The following is a 24,767-nucleotide window of genomic DNA, read 5'->3' as shown; positions in this document are numbered from 1 at the left end:
ATCCTTGATAATAGTGTGGAGACGTGTTATTTGACAGCGTGCTTGTGTGGATTTACATATCTGTCTTAGCTTCTCATGGATGAATGGTCATCCCTGTCCCTTAGTACTCTGCTTCATTCAGAGGCAATGCAGTAAGACACAGCACCAGGGCCCATAAGCCAAAGGTGGTTTACCACTACCACTTCAGTATAGGACACCCTCCCCACCATCATTCATACATACAGTACATACATACAAATACCAAGGCTTTTTTCCCCCTTACAAGGGAGGTAGCCAAAAAAGAAAAAGGCATAAAAAACATTCCCACCCATTCCATCCCTAAATACACTCCACTCCCCTCCACCCTCCCTCATGTCTTGGCACCTCCTGGATGACAGGAGGTGCCAAGACATGGATGGGATGTGTCCACTGCCCACCATCATTCACTCCAGAAATATACAGAGCACATGCATATACAAGTCCCTTTCTCCATTATAAGGAGGATGGCCCATCCAAGACACTCGCCCAAACTTCACCCATCCCACACCCATAAGTACACAAAACAAAGCATTAAGAAGGATAACAACTGCATTACTAAAATCATGCCAATAGATCATCTACACTCAGAATCCAAAATCATACCCTTAAAGCAGTACATGAAAACGAAAAGCACATGACTATGCAAGAGCTAGACATCTCAGACATCCATCCTGTCACATAATAACAGCAGCATATATCAAATATATACACCTCACGACATATCTATACACATGTACGCACAGAATGTAAAAGAGGTGTTCCAAGGTTGACTCCTAAACTCTGTGTTCCACCTCACTTCCCCAGACTTCATTTCAACCAAGAAATCCCTCCCGCAGCAAGTAAGAACTATTCAGGCATGATTACATTCGGGCCACCACCCAGCCTCTTGAATACGATGACGCCTATGTACGTGTCACGAGCCACGAGTGTGGTGTACAAGGATGCTGGCATCAGCTTCCTGGTTATATTTATTTTGTAGTCGCTGAGTGACCCCCATACTCGGTGAACAGGCTTGATCACGTTTTCTGTGACATTTATTCAGGGTGAAAGAGAATGAATATAACAGTGGTAACTTGATATTTTGTAATGCATGTATTTTGATGCATTGTCATACATCAAGCAACCTGATGTGTGTGTGAATATTTGATTTGTATTGAAGAGGTCAAAACAACAACACAGAATAGGCCTAGCCACAGAATCAAATTACCCCAGATGTGATCACTATACAGAAGACATCAGACACTTCATTTTTCACTGTCAAGCTCTAAACATACTCAGACAATGACACAGTATCTCTTCCTTGAATGACATGTGAACCACTCTGGCGGCCACTGCCAGTTATGTAGGAGCCATGTGTCTCCGGCAAATGACACCTGCGGCAACAAATTGATTGATTCACTCCAGATGTTTTTTTCCTTCTTGATGGTTGTGCACCTGTTCGTTTGTTTTGTTGTATAGTTTTCATGTGGAATGGTTTTTAAATTTTTGTTGAGTTGTAGAAATATATGATTTTTTGCTTTGCAATTTGTATCTGCATGATGTATGTGTTTGACAGGCTGAACACATTGTAGGTTTGTAGTTTTTGCATTTTATGTATATAGATAGTTAAACACTAAGTGTTTGGGTAAGTGAATATTGATTTGATTATTTGTCTTTCCTTCTAATCATTAAACCTTGTTATACTAGGTGTTGATGGGACGTGCATATAATTCTTTAGTTTTGTGCTTTTGAACTAAAGGAAGAGTTTTGGCTAAATGGTCCTCCAGTTTGTCATTGGCTATAGGTGATTGCAGGAACTTTAGTCAAACACTAGTGATGTTATGAGCTTCTGTTTGGGAGAAGGGTTGTGCATGTGAGATTAGGGCTTGGCACATGTGAATTAACAGACTTGAGACAAAAGTGTTTCCAGTTTTGCTTCAAGGGTTGCTTATGCTGAGTTGTGCGCAGTGGTGCAAGGTGGAGGTGTACAAATGCTTGTCAGTAAGGTTGCTTTTGACTAACGTGGTGGTTTGAGACTAACACGCGACCCTCGACCGTCCTTGGTCTGGTGGCGGCCTGGCCTGCAGACGAGTGGCGAGACGCTCTCTATAATATTTCAGAAAACTGGAGAGGCACCGGGCGCTGGAAGGTTTCGAATAAGATCCAACAACTTCTCAACACACTCAAGAGACCCAAGCGTAGGCCGCTGCCGGAATTTTACGTTGATGATGAGGAGGACTTAGAAATTGCAGCTAACCCAAAAGATCCTAATGCCCCAAAACCTGAAGGAATGATCATGACTCCTGCCAGGGGTGAACAGTTAATGGCAAGTTAACTTTGTTCAAGACTGTCTGATTAATTATTAATCTTGTGCTGTCTTTTAATGTGCTTTGGGTACCTCCCTTGTAAGGGGGGGGGAAGCCTTTAGTGTATGCATTTATGTGTCTTAATGTTGTTTTATACATATCAAAATGGGAAACATCAACAGGAAAAGAAGAAAGAATGTTGTTCAATACATGCAGTGCATTAATTAACTAGCTATTTATACTCATAATGTGTATTTTTACAGATTCCATCTGGACTTCCTCGATCTGTCGAGGATGCGGTATATCGTTATGGTTCCTCATCAGGGTACAAAGCTCCTGTGGCCACCATTCTTGATGCCAATGGAAAGCTTTCCGTCTCATTAACTTACGGTAAGGATTTGGAGCTTGGTTAAAGAAATGGAAAAGTTACTAGTAGGTTCACACTAAATTTACATTTGGTAAGATACAGGTTTGTTTATAACTAATTATCACTAATGATTCCACAGGCAAACTCTTGAGCCGCTCTCAGAAAATGGCATACAACCTCTTGACTCGTTTGGGTGGTAGAGGCGAAGGAACTGTAATGCCTGGAGATCGTGTGGCCCTGGTGTACCCTAACAACGATCCAGTCTCATTCATGTGCGCCTTCTACGCTTGTCTACAAGCAGGGCTTGTACCTGTTCCCATTGAAGTACCCATCTCCAGAAGAGATGCTGGATCACAACAGGCAAGTGGAATACATCTGGGAGGGTTAATTCTACACTGAACACTCATCTTGCCAACTCAACCAGATATTCTGCACTCTGTCTTCTGTGCTTCCAAAGTCCAACCCCCTCCCCTTCATTCTAGCCATCAACCCCCATTCTTTATCTAATCTCAAGCTCACTCCATTAACTTCTGCTTTCTATCCTCTTTCCTCATACATTCTTTCCACAAGCCCTCAACATAAGGCCTAGTGTAGGCCTTATGGTCTCTTGCAGTCTCCTTTATTCTTATGTTCTTATGTTAACATTCTGATCTACCCAATCTATATCTCCATTCCCACCACCATTCTCACACACACATTCACATTTCTTAGCATAAATTATTTACTGTGATATTCCAATACTTTTATGTGTTCTTGTTTTTGAAAAGTGAGTGGAACAACACATATTCAACATTAACTTGTGATCTACATTTGTCGTTTTTCAAAAGTCCATTCAAGGAGAACTTGCAAAGATAAGGTTATGCTTTCATTATATGGATAGTGTTAAAAAACATACATACACTCAGTCCATTGTCTGGTCTTTTTTGCAAAAGACCAGCAGCCTTCAGGTAATTGGTACATACATATACCAAAGGCTTTTTCCCCCTTACATGGGGGGTAGCCAACATATACCTACCTTCTGCAGGGGGTGGTCGAGTTGTAGCATATACCTACTGCACATCAATCAAAACCTATTCATTGCCATTATATACATACATAACATATACCAAGGGCTTTTTTCCCCCTTACAAGGGAGGTAACCAAAGTCAAAAGGCATAATTCCACTCCCACCCATTTCATCCCCACCCACTCCACTCCCATTCACCACCCCTCCCTCCCTCCCTCTCTCCCTCTTTTCTTGGCTGCTCCAGGATGTGGGGTCATTCCTACATCTCACCCATTGCCCTGGGTCAGAAGCAATGCAACAAGACACAGCAAAGCCATTTCATTTAATTGGCAACCCCCACTCTCCATCCCCTCATGTAGAAAAAGAGAAGATGGGGAGAAATTCCTTCATCCTGTATCCAAATATCATTTACACATAACCACTCCCTAACATACACAACCCCCCATCCCCCACCAACTCCCATGCATCATAGCCATTATATAAACAGTGAATATGAAAATTTGCAGTATATACATAATTATTTGCTTTCCTGTGACTTTCAATTATGCTATCAGAAATATTCAGTAGAAGGTCTATTTGTATTTGAAGCATTTGGTAGACACCTTAATGACCCCTTTATGTTATGTTCATCTCATTTTCTTTACAGATTGGATTCCTTCTGGGATCCTGTGGGGTGCAAGTGGCACTGACCTCGGAAGCTTGTTTTAAGGGTCTACCAAAGACCAGTGCCGGAGAAGTTGTGTCTTTTAAAGGTTGGCCCAAGCTTACTTGGTTCATCACAGATCATCTTCAGAAGCCTCCGAAAGACTGGCAACCTCCTCCACGTCTCATGGATGACTCACCAGCATATATTGAAGTATGTGATATCCAGCTCACTCATAGTCGTATGTAAAGATGAAGTCTGGTAGGAAATTTAAATATAATTGTCCAACTGATAGAATATAGAATGTCAAAAAACCCTGTAATGTATGTTGCTTGCATAAGTTGTATGCAGTTGTTGATTTAGGAACCTGAAGTGGTATTTCTACAGACCAATCACGCAGTTTTATTGATTTATAATTGGAGATCTTCACTCAAAGAGGAATACTAATAAAATCTATTATCTTTCCTCTGTTACCCTCCTTTAAAATCTCTTCAACCCATGTGACTCCTCTTCATTTTTCTGTGGCACCCTGTCAGGGGGCAAGAATAATGTCACAGTGTTTACTATATGTCAGTATTATACAAAGTAAAGTGACTAGGGGAAATCTCAACCTATTGTGAAATAGAACAAGAAAGTGTAGTTTGACTGTTAACTGCCTCCCTTGAAAGGGTGGCTTGCCATATCAAGTGATACCTTGACTGGATGGGTGCAGGGTAGATACAGAAAGTGAGATTCCCAGTCCCCTTACAACATCCCATTTAGTTGTCTTTTACAGCACACTGGGAATATCATGACAATATTCTTCTCCCCCCATTAGAAGAGGATTTTATGTGAAACAGTGTATGTAAATGTCAAAAAATACTCATGAATTTTGACACTACCAATATGTATTTTATTTTATTTATTGGTGGGGGTGAGGGGGGTGAATGGGAGTGTAGTGTGTGGGGATGGAATGGGTGGGAGTGGATTTTATGTCTTTTTTGGGCTATCTCCCTTGTAAGGGGGAAATAAACATTGGTATATATATATAAATATATGTGTGTGTGTGTGTATTTATTTTTTTCATTATTCCACAGTACACAACAGACAAGGATGGAGCTGTGAAAGGTGTAGTAGTGACCAGGACTGCCATGCTGTCGCACTGCCGCACACTCACATCCTCCTGTAACTACACTGAGGGTGAAGTGGCTGTGTGTGTATTAGATTTCAAGCGTGAAGTGGGACTGTGGCACGCCATGCTGTGTTCAGTCTTCAATGGGATGCACATCATTTTTATCCCGTACTCTGTCATGAAAGTTAACCCTGCATCATGGATGCATATGATTACAAGATTTAAGGGTAAGTAGATTTGTAGTATTTCCTATTTTTGCATGAGGGTATGAGGAGGGAGGGTAGCCATGTAAAGATGTGGGGCCCTGCTGTGGGTGTCCTGTGTCTTGTCTTGCAGTTGTGCTTTTAATCTGGGCAGTGGGTGGGAAAGAGAGATAGCTCTTTATCCTCAAGGAGCTAAGATAAAAGAGAAACAAATGGGTGACAAGTAGGAGTGGAATGGGTGGGGGTGTGTGGGTGCATGCCTTGGTTGGTGACCTCCCATAAAAAAGGGGGGAAGAAACCTTTGATATATAGATATGGTGTTCCTTCTTTATTTCTGTATTAGAAGAAATGACCCTCATCCTTGAGGTGTTAAGATGTATGGGGCAACAAAGGGTTTTAGGTGGATGTGTTTTTACTTGACCACTTACCTTATATGGGGGAAAGAGCCTTCTGGTGTATATTTGTATAACAATTAGGCTACAGCTTGTATGTGATGATTACTTTCTTTGAACAATATAATGTGCAGATAAAAAACATCACCTGTAGTGATACATAAACCCCAGAAATTAATACTTTTTTCTGGTCTGAGAAAAGATTATATTCTTGGTTCAGCCCAGTGATTGTATCTTGATGTTCTTTGCAGCGAGTATAGCCATCGTCAAATCCCGCGATCTACATTGGGGTTTGCTTGCTACAAAAGACCACAAAGACGTGAACCTTCAGTCCTTGCGTCTCCTACTGGTGGCTGATGGTGCAAATCCATGGTCTCTGTCCTCCTGTGATCAGTTCTTAGCAGTGTTCCAGACAAAAGGACTAAGGCCTGATGCCATTTGTCCCTGTGCTTCTTCACCTGAGGCTCTGACTGTCTCTGTCAGAAGGTAAGGAAATGTTAACATTTTTGTTGTAATATTATTCCTTCTCCCCCCCCCCTCTCTCTCTCTCACTCTCTCTGTCAACCCCACAAACTCTGTCTTGCTCCTCCAATCATCACTTTGCCTCCAAACTTGGGGCATGTTCAGTGTTCATACAGTTTAGGGGTGGGAGAGTTTTCTTAGTACAAGAAAATGTCTGAACTTTTGAATATATATATAGGTTTATATGCATATATATATATATATATGTGTGTGTGTGTGTGTGTATGTTGGTGGAGGGTGAGCTGAGAGTGGAGGATGGATAGATAGTTCGGAGGGGAACAGAGGGTGGGGGGGTGCTTGAATGGGATGGGAGGGAAGGGGGAAAGGAGTGTGAGGGTGGGTTGAGCGGGGAGTGAGGGAGGGAAGGGGGAAAGGAGTGTTGGGGGACTGAGGGGGGAGTGAAGGAGGTTTCAAAGATGGAGTCACAAGGTGTGCAAAGATGATGTGTGGAATGGGGAGGACAGGGGAAGGGTGGTGAGTAGTGGTGGGATGGTGAAGTTGGGGGGGTTGTAGAAGAGAGGAGGTGAGCATTCTCAGTTTGGTTGCGGGATAGGAGGGTGGAATCGTGTGAGAGGTGCAAGGAGGGGTGGAGCATGGGATGGGGGAGGCAGGAAGAAGAGCAGATGTGGAGTGGGGTGGGAGTGTGGCAGGGGATTTTGAAGGTGATAAAGAGATGTTTTGGAGGGAAGTTGGGAGAAGAGGTGAAGGCAAATTGGGTGGGGTGGAGGGTGCAGGTGGAGAGATGGTGGTGGAGGGGGTGGCAATAGGAGGAGGATGAGCAGAGTTTTGGGGGATTGCAGTGGGGGGCACTGGGAGGGCAGTGGTGGTGGGTGGGGGGAGATGAGGTGAAGGCAATTGTTGGGGTGATGAGAGCAGGTGGGACACCTGGGTTGGGTGGGTGTTGTGTAGTGTCTTGCGGGGGAGGTGCAGTGGAGGTGGGCTGGCTGGTGGGGTTGTTTGATGTTTGTCTGGGGGAAAGTGGAGGACTGGGGGAGTGCCTGTGTAGTTCTGCTTTGTAGGGGAAGGGGGGTTGGGTGTGGTGGTCTCAGGGGGATTGGGTGTGGTGGTCTCAGGGGGATTGGTTTGTTGGGTGGGCTTGTGGCAGTGTGTGCATGATATTTTGATGCAGCCCAAAGGGATTTCTCCCCATCCTCTCTTTTTCTGTATGAGGGGATGGAGAGGGGGGTCACTGATTAAATGAAGCAGTCTTGCTTTGGATGTGCTGTGTCTTGCTGCATTGCTTCTGACCCAGAGCAGTGGGCGAGATGCAGGGATGACCCATCATCCAGGTGGAGCCAAGAAAAGAGAGAGGGAGGGGTGGTGACTGGGAGTGGAGTGTGTGGGGGATGAAATGGGTGGGAGTGGAATTATGCCTTTGGACTTTAGCTACCTCCCTTGTAAGGGGGAAACAGCCCTTGGTATATGTATGTGTATGATGTGGTTGCTTTGACTTGGCCACTCCTATGTGTATATGTGTGCACATGTGCATTACTCAGCTCTGGGTTTTCACCATCGTTTTTCATACCTACAGACCTGGACATGGAGGAGCAAATGCAGTTGGCCGTGGTGTGCTTAGCATGCACGGTCTCAGTTATGGTGTAGTGAGAGTTGATCAGGAGAACTCCCTCACCTCACTTACCCTTCAAGATTGTGGGCAGGTTCTACCAGGCTGTAAGTAGATTAATGTGTACACATTGTTCAATTCATTTTAATTTTTCTTAAGAGTAGTACAGGAAATCCCTTATGTATGAAAGGGATAATTTTAAACACTTTCATGTATTGATAATTAATCTGTATATTGAAGCAATGCCAGTCTTGCCTTACATGAGACTGGCTCTGCAATCAATCATATGTTAAACTTGGTTCTGTGCAGTACTTTCATGATTTTTTTCATGTTTCTTTTCATACCATCAAAACATATGCCTTTTGTATAGAGAAAATTGTCCTCATTTTTTTTCTTTTCATAACTTCAAATCTTCATACATTGGAGTTTCATAATAAAGGATTCCCTGTACATCTGTTCTTCAGTTTAATGGACAAAAGGGTGGTGGTCATTGGTCTGCTAAAAATAATGATTTTAACATATTTACTATAATTTGATATCAGACTTACTAAGGATTGTGAAGATAGGTTATTGGTATACTTTGATTGTGTAGTGTTTTTTTTCTGTTACCACCAAAATCCATTGAAAGGGGATCACATGTAATAGAGAATGAAAGTGTGGGTAGAAGAAGATTATAAAGGTAGGGGTGCAAGTAAATATAATATCTTGGTGGAATTAAGTGTTTAGGAAGTATGGTGGGGGTTATAAATATTGATAGAGTGAAAAATGATGCAGTAGAGAGTGGTGGTAGAAAGAAAGTTGAGCAAGTGGAAAAGATAAGTGAAGAAAGACAAATGTAAAATGTGGAAGGCAGAGGTGGATGGCTTGGAATTAATGGGAAGACCAAGAACAGGATGGATGGGAGGAAGGGAGCTTTGGGTACGAGGGGAATGTCTGTTGAGCAGAAAAGTGAGATGGCAAGAGACGGATGTGAGTGGAAAGCAGTAAGTCCTCATTATACAGTACATATGCATTCCTGAAAACCTTACCACAAATTGAAATTACTGTATATCAAACCCATTATAACATGTAATAATAGGTTATGGCAGATGTACCTTCTCTCTGCTCTTTCCTCTTCAAAATATCTAGTGGATACCGTATCTGTGAATTTTTCTTATCATAAATAGAATCAAGGGTAGTAATTACCAAATACCGTAACTGTGAATTTGCCGGATAAAGAATTACTGTATAAGGAGGACTCACTGTAGTTATGAGTGAATGACAAATTGATGTAACCAAGAGGGATTTATTTTTGGCTGCTTTTTAATTTTTTTGAGTGTATGAGGTGGGGGTGGGGGCGGGTTGCTCTGTAATGAAGTGGTGGGGGTTAACTGTCTATAGCTCTCATGCCATGCTGTAGAAGTGCTTTGCATATTCCAGTCAAAAGCAAATTAATTTTGTGTGTGTGTATGTATGTGTGTATATGTCTGCCCTAGTTGAACATGTTTGTGTGTTTTGACTCAGCCACTCTTTTTTTAAGTAGGAAAGGACCTGTACAAATATCCTTTCCAGAAATTCTTGTTTAGATATTATACAGTACTCATTTTAGAAGTGACTGTTAAGATACAACTTTTATAATACACTAACTTTGTTTCAGAATTATTTTATCATCTGTGTTGTGTATGTATATTGAAATACATTTCATTTGTCAGCTATGATTGTGGTGGTCAAGATGGATGGAGCACCATATGTATGTCGCACAGATGAAGTAGGCGAAATTTGTGTAGCAGGCACTGCAGTAGGAGCACAGTATTGGGGTCTGCAAGGCCTCACCAACACAACCTTCCACCTGCAGCCTCTTCTGCCAGACAATACTCCAATCAGTGAAAACACGCATTATGTTAGAACAGGACTACTTGGTTTCCTAGGACCCGTAAGTGCATGTACTTTAACTATGTTATTAATATGTATTCTAAGAATTAATCGTACATGTATCAAAGGCTTTTCCCCCTTACGAGGGAGGTAGCCTATGTATGTAAGAATTAATCAACACTGCCGGTACAGTATTAGAAAATTCATGTACGGTTTGAGTAACATTATTTGAATTAAGAGGAAGTTGAATATATTATTGTTTGATGTAGCTAAAGTTTAGGATCTATACAAGTATATATAGTTTTTATTATTACATAAATGCTAATGATTAATGTGATTTTACAGGGAGGTTTAGTATTTGTGTGTGGTTCAAGAGATGGTCTGATGACTGTAACAGCACGGAAACACAACACAGATGACATCATAGCTACGGTTTTGGCAGTAGAACCCATGAAATTCATTTATCGAGGTCGAATTGCTGTCTTTTCTCACAAAGTTTTACGGGATGAACGCATCTGTGTCATCGCAGAGCAACGGCCAGATTGTTCAGAGGAGGAGGTAAGTGGCCGTTCATCTGTTGAACAAACAGAAATGTTGTATTTCTTATTTTGAGGTGAGAAAAAAAAAACACTCCCATTCCATCCCCTACATATTCCACTCCCCTCTACCCTCTTCCCTCCCTCTTAACTTGGCACCTCCTGGATGATGGGTCATCCCTGCAACTTGTCCATTGCCCTGGATGTGTGTCGCAAGACACACATCCATATTGGCGACCCCCCTCTCTCTGTCCCTTCATGCAGAAAAGGAGAAGACAGGGAGAAATCCCTTCGGACTGTGTCAATTTATTTCTCACACATACTCCCTCAACCCCCATTCCCCACCCACTCCCCCTCATGCATCATAGCATCATCCATACACAACCATTTTCCATTCACCCCATTGTGAGTAAGATTGATAAAAATGTGTGTTCTGCTCCTCCCCCAGAGTTTCCAGTGGATGTCACGTGTGCTGCAGGCAGTGGACAGCATCCATCAGGTTGGCATCTATTGCCTCGCCCTTGTACCTCCTAATCACCTCCCAAAAACTCCTCTTGGAGGAATTCATCTTTCGGAAACCAAAAAGAAGTTCTTGGAGGGCTCGTTGCATCCAGCTAATGTTCTCATGTGTCCTCACACGTGCGTCACCAACCTACCAAAGCCACGAGAGGTACACCACGGTAAGGCTTAAATTTTTTTTAGCAGTTACCCCTTTGGTATTGTGGATGAAAACATTTGACATTAACCACTTCACTCCGGGCCAAAATCTCGCGGGCAGCATTGGCTGCCAGACGTACGATGTTGCGTCATAATACTCGGACCATAAAAAATAGTCACCGCTTATATCGATCGTTCTCTCTTTCACCCGTGAATTTTGATAAGATAGAAAATGTGATGGAGCCAGTTTAGAGAGTATGTTAGTAACGCAGGGACAACTACAATAAATTTAATCAAGACGCCGATATGGCAGCCTCGCGTATCCACTTGCTCCTCATGCCGCCTACGTAGGTGGCACCGTATGGAAGAGGTTAATCAGAGTAGAATTTACGGATTATGTCACTATGTGGAAATGGTAATAAAAGAATTTTAGAAATATTTCACATCAAGTATGAATGAAAACATGACTTAATTGTGTTGCAGATGTGGGCCCAGCAAGTGTTATGGTGGGCAATTTAGTACAAGGTAATCGCTTAGCCATGGCACAAGGAAGGGACATTGGACTCCTGGATGATGAGGATGCATCCAGAAGGGTAAGTACAGGTGTTGTCCACTTAATGATGGTTGTTGTTACCTTGACTTTGATTAACAAGAAATCTAGAACTCCAGTATAGCAAGCAACAGATTTCCACATTTCTCATAGGTCTCTGGGCCTTTTGGTATGTGTATAAGTTTCCATGTCACTGGCAAGCAGGAGGGGGAGGGGAGCAGTTGGAAATTATCAGCTCTTGTATGAGAGAAATAAATAGGTCGATAATTGAACAAGTAGATAAGTAACTGTAAAAATGTTAGCCCAGTGCAGAGAACCTTGGTAACCATACAGAGCTACACTTCTTGATAGAGGATGGGGCTGTTGATGGATTTTGAAGATGAACAATGGAAAGGGGGTTCTTGCTGATTTCCTTGGTGATAATAATATTGTTGCTAAAGTTTTATTGAATAGAATTGCATCCCACAGTAGTTGACAACAGTCCTCAGGCCCTTCCAAAGATCTTTTTAGAAAGAAACCATAGACTGTTGTTTGTGTTTTACTGGTCTGGGCCTTTGCGTCATGATCTGAAAGTACGAGGAGAGCAGTTGTTGATTGTGAACTCTTTTTATATGGAATGGTGGAGGAAATATTGTTAAAGCTAATAGAGATCTCTTGGGCCTGGTCTGGAGTGAGTGCCCCTTTGGGGTTGCACCTCCTGATGGAGATGAGAGAGTTAACGTGTTTTGCAGGATCTCCACTAGCAGGTACCCATCATTGGTTCCTGTACCTTCATATGTTTTCAAAAGTAGCCTCGTGAACAAAGTAACATACCTTGTACATTTCTTCTGGCTAAAAAGAAACTATTTTGTTTAATTAAAGGTTGAATTCCTGATCGAAAAGTGTTTAATTAATTGGGAAGTTTTTCAATCTAAAACTGACCCTTGAATAGCCTGGGAAATATAATATAATTCCTTATTCTCACTCCCAATCTTACCTGTCCCCCTCCCTCTTTTCTTCCTGTATTTTACATTCTTAATTTTTCATGAGTGGTGTACTAGGATTTAATGAATTGATATTTTTTACAGCATCCACAGTTTATTGCTGATATCCTCAAGTGGAGAGCCCACACAACAGAAGGCCATGAGATCCTCACTTTGCTAAACTCCAAAGGCCAAGTAGCAGTGTCCCTCACGTGCTCTCAACTTCACAAGAAAGCGGAACGTGTGGGCGTCCTTCTACTGGAGAAAGGCCACATCAACACTGGGGACCACGTAGCCCTTATCTATCCTCCTGGGGTGGACCTCATTGCTGCTTTCTACGGCTGCCTCTACGTAGGCGCCGTTCCAGTCACTATTCGCCCACCCCATCCCCAGAACTTGACATCCACCCTAAACACAGTTCGCACAGTCGTGGATGTTTCGAAGTCTTCTATCATTCTCTCTACACTTACAGTTGTTAAGCTGCTGAAGAGTAAGGTAAGATGATCATGTATCTTTGTATGCCGCCCATAATGGTGATGTTACTGTAAGAAGTATTGCTGTTGCCAAAATGCACTATAATGTACCTAAGTATTGTGATACATTTGTGAATAATCTTCATTTGTATTTTTACAGGAGGAGAAGATAGACTCGGGCAAAAAGTGGCCTCCAATCTTAGACACAGATGACCTGCCCAAGAAGAGGCTCCCCTCCATTTATAAACCCCCAACCCCAGAAATGATAGCATATCTAGACTTCAGTGTTTCCACCACAGGAATGTTGGCAGGAATCAAGATGTCCCATGCTGGGGCAACAGCTCTCTGTCTCAGCATGAAGGTATAGTGACAACACTTGTATAGAATTTTTACCTGAATGTTAGTCATATAATTTGTATTTTTGTTTGTTACGTTTTCTGAGATGGTTTGGACTTACGGAATGAATGTGCAGAGGTATAACTAATTACAAAAAATATTGGAAATGAGGAGGCCATTGTTGAGCAAGAAAAAGATGGCAAATTATGAATCCATTAGGAGTGGTTATAAATGTATGAAGAAATGACATGGTCTGAAGGGATGCTGTCTGTCTTGCAAAGTGTTCATATGATATATCGCTTATAAAAAAGTGACCTTAAGATTCCATTTATTTTTTATCAAGGGATATTAGCTAAAAGTCTTTCAATTTCCTTGTACTGTGCACAGTAATTTGGGCCTCATTGTATCAGTATGAGGATGTGGTGTAGATAAGGATGTAGAAAGTAACATGGTTTTGTGGTATATAGTTAGGTAATTACAAATGGGCTAACTGCACATGTACTATGACCAGCAGCACTAAGTACCCATAGTTAATTACCTGATGCCTTAGGCATACATGGTTGCCAGATCTAACCTGACGTCATAAGATGCACCCATATAATATATACATAAAGTTGTATTATGAACATAGATACACATATGGGCATCTGCATGCTACAATGCATATAGGAAAAGATAGGAACTTTGTTCACATGGGATGTATATGAGCATATGTGGTATAACATTGTATCACATGTCACTGACAAGTTTGCATAAATGTGTACATGGTTTAGATATGTACAAACTATGCAGTTCAGTCATATCACTACATCAGTCATTGCATCTAAAAAAAAAACATGGCATATATCCTTGATATTAAACATTATTTTTATTATTTCATATTAATTAAAATAACTATTAATTATAATTTTATATATAGATTTAAAAAAAATCTTTTATTCATTTGTACAGGTTGCATGTGAATTATATCCATCACGTGTAGTAGCCCTGTGCCTAGATCCCTACTGCGGACTTGGCTTGGCACTGTGGGTTCTGTCCTCAGTATACTCAGGACACCAGTCCATCCTTATTCCCCCAGGAGAAGTGAGTCCTATTACCAAAAACTTACTGAATATTTGATATATAATGTTTACATTACTACTGGTCAGGGTGTACATACTTTTGCTAATATAATTCTTCCATTCGTGCAGGTTGAAGTGAATCCTGCCCTGTGGCTGTCTGCTGTGTCACAGCACAAAGTTCGGGACACATTTTGTTCTTACGGTGTCATGGAATTGTGCACCAAAGGTCTAGGATCATCGATTGCAGCTCTCAAGGCCCGCGCAGTGAATCTGGCATGTGTGCGTACATGTGTGGTGGTAGCCGAAGAACGACCTCGCATTCAACTCACCAATTCCTTCTCCAAGTTGTTTAGTGGCCTTGGACTGTCACCACGAGCAGTGTCAACCAGCTTCGGATGTAGAGTCAACGTGGCCATTTGCTTACAGGGTGCTTCTTCCCCAGACCCCTCGACTGTCTTCCTTGACCTACGTTCACTGAGACACGACCGGGTGACACTGGTGGAACGTGGAGCCCCGCATTCGCTATGTCTCATGGAGTCTGGAAAACTGCTCCCCGGCTGTAAGGTAGTTATAGCCAACCCAGACACCAAGGGGCAGTGCTCGGATTCCCACCTGGGCGAAATATGGGTCCAGTCACCCCACACCGCAAGTGGCTACTTCACCGTTTATGGGGACGACGGAACATCGGGTGACCACTTCAATGCGCAGCTTGTAACAGGAGCAACAGGAGAGGTGTATGCACGTACAGGCTATCTGGGTTTCCTGCGTCGCACAGAGTCTGTTCAGGCTGATGGGGAGCTGCATGATGCTGTCTTTGTGGTGGGTTCTCTGGACGAGACAGTGATGCTGCGAGGTATGCGGTACCATCCCATTGATATCGAGATGACTGTTATGCGATGCCACAAGAAGGTTGCAGAGTGTGCCGTTTTCACCTGGACCAACCTTCTCGTGGTGGTGGTTGAACTGGACGGAGCCGAGTACGAGGCATTGGACTTGGTGCCACTTATCACATCAGCAGTGCTGGAGGAGCACCAACTAATCACAGGTGTCATCGTGGTCGTCGACCCAGGAGTGGTGCCCATCAATTCACGTGGAGAAAAGCAGCGCATGCACCTTCGCGATGGTTTCTTAGCTGACCAACTGGATCCCATCTATGTAGCCTACAACATGTAAGCATCACAAAACAATCATGGACAAATAACGTGCAAAGACAATGCCAACATGCATTCAGGTCAGATTTACCTGCACTTCATGACCTGGGCACCACGACAGATGGCCAAGCAATGGTTTGCAAGGCCGAGTGCCACTGTCCATGTGATAGCAAAACAAGCAAAAGGTGATATGAGTGATTGAGTCATGGACTTGAGTAGAGAGCCTCTTAGTTTATGTGATAACGCTCACTGTGGTGCGTGTCCGTGGGATTGCCCATGCACGCATTTCGTCAAGTCATTAGTCACAGTTGCTGACTGCAGCAACGAAGAAGGCCAAACTGTAAATATTATTGGGGGTTTCCTCGCTGGGACCACCGCATCTGTACATATTCTTGTTTAATTGCTGGAGCTGTTTCTGTAAGCAGAGTGGAAGTATGTTGTGTTTCAGAGTCTATACAAGAAAATGATTATTATTGCAAATTATGTTGTGATCTGCTAATATTGAAAGGCCCGAGTCATTGTGTGCACTCAAGAAAGACTCGCAAGTCTTGGCACACTGGAGTTTCAATAACCAACACCAAAACTGTTGTAACCATAAAGTAAGACAAATTTATATGATTACAGAAAAAAAAAAGTGTCTGCAAGTGAGACTAAACATTTTATAACTTTATTACAAAATAACTTGTTATTCTTCTTAGTTCCAAGGTGTATACATACTTGTGTGTCCATAGAAAATCATGAAGGTCAGTAGATACTTTGGTTGCACAAAGTTCTCTACTTTGACCGAGGAATATGTAAAACTGTAGAAACATATTATCTGGAGAAAAAAAAAAGGTGATTGACAAGTTCGAATTATTTTAATGAAGATGTTACTGATTGACACCATAATTTTTTTAATTTGATTTCATTGTGAGGTTTTATATCGAATGCTATAAGAGCCAGTAATCAGGTAAAAGAGAATCTGTTTCTCTTTACATTTGTTCAGCAATATTGGTTGGTCAATTAGTGTGTAATATAAAATTAGCTCAAATATTTCCTTTAATATTTTAAGAAAAATACCAAAAAATTATACATTTATAGGATCAGGATAAGACAGCAGTGATTGTCTTCATGTGTTTCTGGATGTAGCGATGGTAAAACACAGAAAACTGCGTTGGACTTGAAGTGTTCAGTGTTGAGTGACAATAATGATAGTCTAGGTAGCTATATCATGAAATTGTAGCTTATATTTGATAGGATTAAATTTGGCATAGAATGAGACCCTCACCTTTATTGAATCCTTTTGTCCCTCTCCTTTCCCTCACTTGAAGTACTCAACTTATTTCCAGTGCATTTGGGAATTTAGTATTGAATCGCACATTCCCCACATCCACCTAATACGCACTGATCCAGCCACGTGCAGGGGGTCGAAATCCTTGTATTCTCCAACCTGTAGACTCTTAATTACGTCTAGGCTGACAAAATGAAATACTGCTGTTTGTGACTAAGGAGTGACAGGATTGGCAGGAAGTAAATTGTAATATGGAGTGCAATGTGTACAGAAGAACATGAAAATTACTTGTGTACTTGGAGACTGCATCACTTTGAATCTGGAGCTAAATCCTGCATTGTTTATGAGGAATCTCAGACTGGGCACATGAAAAGGAAAAGAATTCAAAAGATGAGAGGAAGAGTGGGGGAATTTAACTGCTGCAGCAACACCAAACCCGTCCTCAGCAAAAACCATGCCACCAGTTGTCTGGTAAAGTTCAATGTCTCCTCGATTTCCTACCGTCAAAATGTATTCCCAGACGACCTTTACCCACGCTCTGCCTTTCACCGTCACAATTGTCCCTCTGCCTTCTCCTCCTACAGACCAGCCCTCTGTGTTCTCTTCCCATCACCATTATTTTACTTTCAGGTTATTTACTTTTCACTAATGTGGATAAGAAAATGGTATTTATATCAGTACAGAAGTATTATTCTTTGAAAATATATTGTAATACAGTAACAGCCAATTAATCCCATTCATAGGCTTTGGGTTGGTTTTCCATTTTGCAATGTATGTAAATTATTGAAATATGTTTAAATGCATGAAATGAGCAAATAAAATTGTACAGTGTCTCCACTTTATAAGCCTATTAAAACCATAGGAGTATGATAAATTATTGGCTTAAAGTCATTTGTGCATATAAGGAGTACATAACAGAACTATTCATGTGTTGTGTATACCAAGACAGATGTGTATATGCAGTATACATATATTGTGTGTGTGTGTGTGTGTGTGTGTTTGTCCTTCCACATAGACAAAATAGAAACAGAATGGTTGATCTTGCAATTCCATTCAGTTTTCCCCTTTATAATTGGATTGGTTAAGTTTTGGTTCACAACTACGGTAATGAAAGATAGCTGAAATCCAGCCAACAATATATTAACCAGTGAGAAAAAATAAACATCTTTTGCTTACCAAAGACAGAGAAAAAATATCTTTATAATATGGGGAAAATTGCTAGAAGCTAAAAATGAATAAATATATATATATATTTTGACTTTTCTCCATAATAATAGGGTGACTCTTTTGATAGATTTCCTCTATTTCGAGTATGTATTTGGAAGTTAAGACCTAAAGCAACCAAATAGTGAAGGGAGTGGTGAAGTAAGCAAAAATAATTGGGAAAGTGCCCTTTTTCAGTGTATTGGAGAAGTAACAGACAAAATGTTAACGTATTGCACACTTGGTACATGTCGGGTTCATTAGCTGCGGCACTCGTGCTCTCTGTCCCCTTTCTCTTCTTCCTTCCTTCTCCTCTTTCATTTCTCCCTCTCTCCCTCTCCCTTGCCCCATTTTCCCACACACTCTCCTTTCTATCTCTTCCTTGTTTTCATTTCTCCCCTCCAAGTACCCCATTTTCTCTCCCATACCCATACTGTTATTTTGGTGTAGAGGATATCAAACCACTGGACATTAATACCATCCCTCTACTCGTATGTATCACAGGGGGGCATGAAATGCAAATCGGGTGAATAGTGACCTATCTAGTGGGAAGACAGTGATAGAAAAATAAATATCTGGCTTTCCTGCAGTTCCATGAAAAGCTCCCAAAACACCACACCATTTACATCATAGAACCTCAGCTTAGAGGATGCAACAAAAACCCAACGCCTCTGTAAACTTGTCACAGATCTTCCAAACCCCAACATAATAACACCAACACAGAATTTGCCTACTAATAATGATAACTGTCACCTCAAACTTCATTGATTAGAAATATGCAATCTCATACTGGCTGGCAATGGTCGTAGGGTTCTTCCATAGAAAAAAATGTACAATTTTCTTTGAACTCTATTAGTGTGGGACTGTTTCTCTCTGTGAATGTGTGTTCAAATCTCAAAACAAGGGTGGAGAAAGATAGAATTAATTTCTTCATCCCTTGTGTAATGCAAAACTAAAAAGATGCGTTTCCTCGCACACCATCAGACACCTTCCTTCTTTCATTTTTTTCTCTTGTTTGATTTGTATATAATTTTTTCCTGATACAATGCTAGGAGATTGTATACTTTCGCACACATATCAATTAAATATTTTTACTTTCTCCATAATAGTCATGTCTTGAATCCTATCTTCCTTCTCAGAATTAAACAACCACACTGCTATCTTGTAAACCTTTCTTTTGGGTTGTGAGGATTTGCCCCTTCCTCTCGCAACCTCCAGGGGAGCTTCAGTGTTTATGCCATCATCTTAGATTTCCATACCCTCCTATCATGTACAATAGCCTTTCTTCACATTCCCCATCCAGCACTCAGGTATCCCCATATAATAGCTGATTCGCGTCCCATTTCTGTCAAATATTTTACTATCGCTTGCACTTCCTCATAACCTCCTATTGACAATTCCTGTACATGTGGCATGGTATGTTTGGTGTAGCCAGTAGAGCACTGAACTGCTAACTGTGTTTACATCTGAAAGGAAAGTACAGAGCATTTGCCAAGACATTGACTTTGCACATCACCAGGATCTACAGTGATGATCTGATGTGGATTAGGCAACAACTTGTCACTGCAGATTCACTGTGTTAACATGGGTACACAGGGAGAACAGACTTTACAGATGCTGTGAGGATGATTGTTCATGGGTATAAAGAACACCCTTCTCAAAATGAGTGGAACCCAGTGCTGAAAAAAATCCAAGTTGTCAGAGTTTGAGAAGGATGAGTACAGTTGTGCACTGTTGCTGTTTTTGCCACATTTATTGATGTCTATTTGTATGAAAAATAATGACTAGTTATGTATGTCAACATATTTGTAAACCTACATATTTATGCATATGTACAATATGTCTGGGTATTTGCATATGTGTGTATGTATGAGTGGATAAAAAAGATGCAAGTAGTTGATATAAAAAAAAAAATAAGTGCATTGATTTGTGATTTTTTTGTTCTCACACACGTGTGGACACACACACACACATACATTGTGATTTGATTACCAAATTAAAAGAAACAATCCAGGTACACAACATAAATTGATTTAAAGGCAGGATCCCATGAGCATAGCTGTGTACAGTATTACAGTTAGGTAAATACACACATACATGTATGTGTGCACATTTGCTGGTGTAGTGAATACTGTACTGTCATGGCCTCTCACACTTAGGGTCCCAAATTTGAACCACACTCCTAGTGTGAAAACCTTCCATTGATACTGTAAGCTGTTACAGTATAAGTGCGGGTGCGTTCATGTGTGTGAACATTAGATCACATGGTGTGAACTCTCATCCCAGGAAGGTTATAGTTGTTGAATCTAATACATGAAAGCAAGCACACACATACACACACACACACACACACAAAGTATGACAAAGACAGGAATGAGTGGAGTTCTAATCTTATATACAGTATTAGTTATGTAAATACACATACAAACACACACACATACAGTGTTAATGCTCTTGTATCCATGTGTGGGTGGTTACCATATATTAGGCCACATAAAAATGTAATGTGTCTTATTAATTTCAATACATGCATACTGTCATGGTCTATAATTATGAAAGTTTGTAATTGTAATACTCTTAATATTCCAGGAACAATTGAGAGAACATAAGAGAAATAAAATTTGATTTATCAAGTTGATGGTTATATACATTAATGTTAACATCAGTATATACAATATGTGTATATTGAAAAGCAGGTTAAAATAAATTGATATAATTTTGTTAAAAAAAAAGTAAGATAAAAAGTCTATGTATGTAAAAAGTCTGTCCACCATACAGATAAGTTACAGGTGACACAGGCAACACTTAAAAATGGGAATTTTTTTTTCATAACTTGCATAAGTGGCAGCACCTTTGGGAGTGAAGGACAAAAAGTGTATGTGTTGTCTGTGTCACTTTTTGTGGCCAGACTTTTTATGTTTGACACTTTTTTTTTTTTTTTTTTTTTTACAATATGCTCATTGATTAATTGCAATCTGCTTTATAATATACATGTATTGTGTATATTGAAATTAACATAACCATAAACTTAAATAAGATTATATTTTTCTTTTATGTTCTCTCAGTTCATCCTGGAATAGTAACTGAGTATTGCAAACTATCATAATTATAGACCATGACAATACACACACACACACTGGTAAAAACCTATGCCATTATCATTGCTATTACTATTATAATTTTCATCACTGTTACCACTGCCATTTACTCAACTATTACCACTGTCATTTCCATTACTGTTATCACTAATTTTCATTATTACCACTATTTTCCATTACTATTACTACTCATTTCCATGACTATTACCAGTCATTTCCAATACTATTACCATTAAAATTTCCATTACCATTTTCAATACCATTAACACACACCAATTATCATATTTAGATTTTTAATTCAATCTAAATATAATTGAAAATCATATGTATTTAGTTGGAACTATACATGAATTTGAGTATGTTAGAGAATAGGAGACGAACCAACAAGCATTGCTCTCCTGTATAATATAATTAGATAAATACACACACACACATACTAGTAAATTTGACCCTACATGGGTAAACATATATTCCTGTTGTTTTCATGGAGCTTTATATGAGTTATATTGATCTATTTGAAATATTTACTTTTTTTCTGCTCTGTCACCTTTGTCCATTTTATCTTCAATCATTTACGTTGGCTAGCTTAAATGCTTTTCCTCCCTCATAACCTGATCCACGTGAATACCGGCATTCTTCGTTGTGTCACAAACTCTTCCCCCAGCTGACCTTATCCACAATCCTCCCACATCAGGTGCTTTTCTTGTCATCGCCGGCATCTTTTGAACACAATTTTTGTTTATGTACATGTGATCCGATAATATGTAGGTGACTCGCTATCAGTAGTCCTCTAGAATGTCCGGACTAATTCTCTAGATGGAACATTTGTTCCGTGGGACTTTCTGTAACCCTTTAAGATGGAATAATGTGCTTCAGGAAAGAATCAAGTGGTACAAGGTATCGAGCAAGGGCTTGTGTACACTCGATTATATTTTATACATTTTCGCAAAGAGTAACGCAGAAAGACACTTCTTATGGTAATATATTAGCCCCCCAAAATATGATCACTGAAAACGGATTACTAACTATTCAGGATTTTTATATACTAGCCCATGAGTCTTGTCAGCATAGAAGTGTTTGTATGAAGGTGTGTTTGTATGCGTACGAGTATCGAGCGTGAGTTCATGTGAGGAAATAACCTTTTAGTCTAGACGTTTGTAAAAATTTGCTTCTCAAAAAGCCTTTTATACAAAACAAAAATTATGACAATTATGACTATAATTATTACTACCATTATAATTATTATTATTATTATTTTCATTACATAGCTATTAGTATTATGATGTGAAATATATTATGATCTCTTATAAATACAGCCTCGTAGTGAAATAGAAGCTACGACGGTAATATTGTAGCCTCGAACATAGTGATAGGTAGTATGATAATCATTGTCATTTGTAGCATTGTAAGACTAAATTTTTCTTGTGTTTTGGAGTGCATCGGGAAGGAGCAAGACTCAGTGTGGTTACTCTTGTTGGTGGTCAAGACATGGTGAAAGGACTCTGTTTAAGTGTACGACTAGAGGAAGGTTCACGAACGAGTTCAGTATGTACATAAATATTAACAGATTTTCCCGCCTCCGCACACGAGTCCGTCACAATTGATAGGAAGCCCCCTTCAGTCACAGTTACAATGTCAAGTACCTCCATACCTGGTCGACCTTATCCAGTCCCAATCCACGAACACCGAGACGTCAAAACATGAGAAAAATACAACAAATAAAAGAAAACAGTAAAACCTAGACACGAGTACACAAACCCACTCCCTGTAGAAGAAAAGAAGAAAGCAGACCTGTGCTCCTTTGAGAGCAGCAGCAGCCAGCAGCAGTCGCACTGACAGCTTGGGTAGCTGTAGTTCCCCACACTGAGGGATTTATTGTGAAAATAAAAAAGAATAACGCGTATTGCATATTTGTAAATATTAGCATTGTATTGTCTTGACAGTTTTGAAAATTAGCATATCCTGTTGCTTTTCAAAGATCATCTTGTGCTTCTAAGAGCAGCTGAAGGCTCCTCCGTTTTGTACACTGTCTCTAACATACGAGTACAAGCAATAAATGTCGACATAAGACCAGCTTTGAATCACCCTTTGCCTCCTAAAGAAAAGAAATGACCCACTTTCAGGATATATTGTTTTTTGTCAAATAATTATAAGTTTTATTGTTTGAAATGCAACCTTTTCGTACACATGCATAATGTACATTAGAAATATATCACAACCAATAAACATTAGGGGTACATTCTCGTTTACCTTTTGCTGCACAAAATCCTGCCATTAGTGATAAAGCAATGTGGTCATGCATGGGCATTCTGGTGTATGCATTTGAGTTACAACATAACAAAATTTTAGTACTACTAAAAAGAATCTAATGTGTTCTAGAGTTCATACGCTAAACAAACTTCAAATGAAAGACGACGAAGATCTCCGGCCAACAGATGATTCATCACGTGCTGGACGCATGATTGACAGCTATACTACCATCCTGGATGAGAACTCCAGAGTTCATATATGGCCTGATCTCTGGGTGATGTTGTGGTGTCTCTCACACACACAAATCCTTGCACACTGGAGTTTGAGTGTCAGCTCACAGTGCGACAATGCTGATTTTTTTTATTTCTGTCCTGGGCGGAACTCTGACTAAAATCGTTGATTTAGCACTTGAGAATGGTACCACTGCACCATCGAGCCTTACAGGTGTCATATTGCTTGCAAGAAGAGATTTTAATGCACTGTCTTCATACTTTGCTGACGACACTGCGCATGTAACATGATCAGAGGAGGGATTAAGGAAGTTAGTGATGGAGTTTGGGAAGGTGTGTGAAAGAGGGAAGTTGAATATAAATGTGGGTGAAAGTAAGGTGGTGAGATGTACAAGGGGAGAGGATGGCAGCAAATTGGAAGTGTGTATTAAGGGAGAGACTGGGGGAAGTAGATAGCTTTAGATACTTGGGGACGAATGTGGTGGGAAAGAAGAGTGGAGATGGAGGTAGAATGTAGATTGAGAGAAGAGAGTAAATGCCTTGGGGGATTAAAAAGTGTAGTGAAAAATAGACATTTGGGATTGGACACTAAGAGGAGATTGTATGAAGGGAAGATTGTGTTGACAGCACTGTATGGGACAGAAACACTAGCCGCAAAAGCATGGTAACTAGACATAGACATAGAAGGGTCCCGGAAGATGTAGAAGTCGGTGAAACTGTTGCAAATAGCGATCACAACTTAGATTTAAACTCCTATTTTTTTTTAGAATTGATACTTGTTTCTAAAATACCTAATTTCAGTAAAGCTCAGTTCATAGGACTACGTCAGGAGCTTCAGCTTATAGATTGGGAGGCAAAATTAAGCGAAAGACCTGTAGATCAGATGTAGGAAACATTTCAAAATACGCTAAGATGTTTCATACTTACATTCTTTTTAAGGACAGACGTCCCCCAAATCAGGCTCGCCCAAAGTGTTTCGACAAAGAAACTGAAAAAATATTGCTAAAAAGAGACAGGCTTTTAAGAAA

The 24,767-nt window shown here is 40.4% G+C and overlaps 1 protein-coding gene across 11 annotated transcripts in view; it reads left to right on the top strand.

Annotated features, from left to right (window-relative positions):
- DIP2 (disco-interacting protein 2) overlaps window positions 1-23,327 on the top strand; it is a 200,716-nt gene extending 177,389 nt beyond the window's left edge. For 10 of the 11 annotated variants that reach the window (XM_076208289.1, XM_076208283.1, XM_076208276.1 and 7 more), the window contains 15 exons: window positions 2,085-2,323; window positions 2,567-2,693; window positions 2,810-3,030; window positions 4,323-4,532; window positions 5,396-5,657; window positions 6,277-6,511; window positions 8,079-8,218; window positions 9,803-10,023; window positions 10,308-10,520; window positions 10,947-11,178; window positions 11,639-11,748; window positions 12,773-13,162; window positions 13,301-13,501; window positions 14,428-14,559; window positions 14,667-23,327. In XM_076208289.1, coding sequence (XP_076064404.1) covers window positions 2,085-2,323; window positions 2,567-2,693; window positions 2,810-3,030; window positions 4,323-4,532; window positions 5,396-5,657; window positions 6,277-6,511; window positions 8,079-8,218; window positions 9,803-10,023; window positions 10,308-10,520; window positions 10,947-11,178; window positions 11,639-11,748; window positions 12,773-13,162; window positions 13,301-13,501; window positions 14,428-14,559; window positions 14,667-15,710 — 3,977 coding nt within the window. In that variant the 3' untranslated portion in view covers window positions 15,711-23,327. The remainder of the gene's footprint in view (window positions 1-2,084; window positions 2,324-2,566; window positions 2,694-2,809; window positions 3,031-4,322; window positions 4,533-5,395; window positions 5,658-6,276; window positions 6,512-8,078; window positions 8,219-9,802; window positions 10,024-10,307; window positions 10,521-10,946; window positions 11,179-11,638; window positions 11,749-12,772; window positions 13,163-13,300; window positions 13,502-14,427; window positions 14,560-14,666) is intronic. The other variant, XM_076208296.1, reaches the window with a different exon arrangement.
- The last annotated feature ends 1,440 nt before the right edge of the window (window positions 23,328-24,767 follow it).

The sequence above is a fragment of the Oratosquilla oratoria genome, chromosome 2 (genome assembly GCF_046742065.1).
Source record: "Oratosquilla oratoria isolate Oo_2021 chromosome 2, ASM4674206v1, whole genome shotgun sequence".
NCBI classification, from domain to species: domain Eukaryota; kingdom Metazoa; phylum Arthropoda; class Malacostraca; order Stomatopoda; family Squillidae; genus Oratosquilla; species Oratosquilla oratoria.
This window is presented reverse-complemented; position numbering and strand designations above follow the sequence as displayed.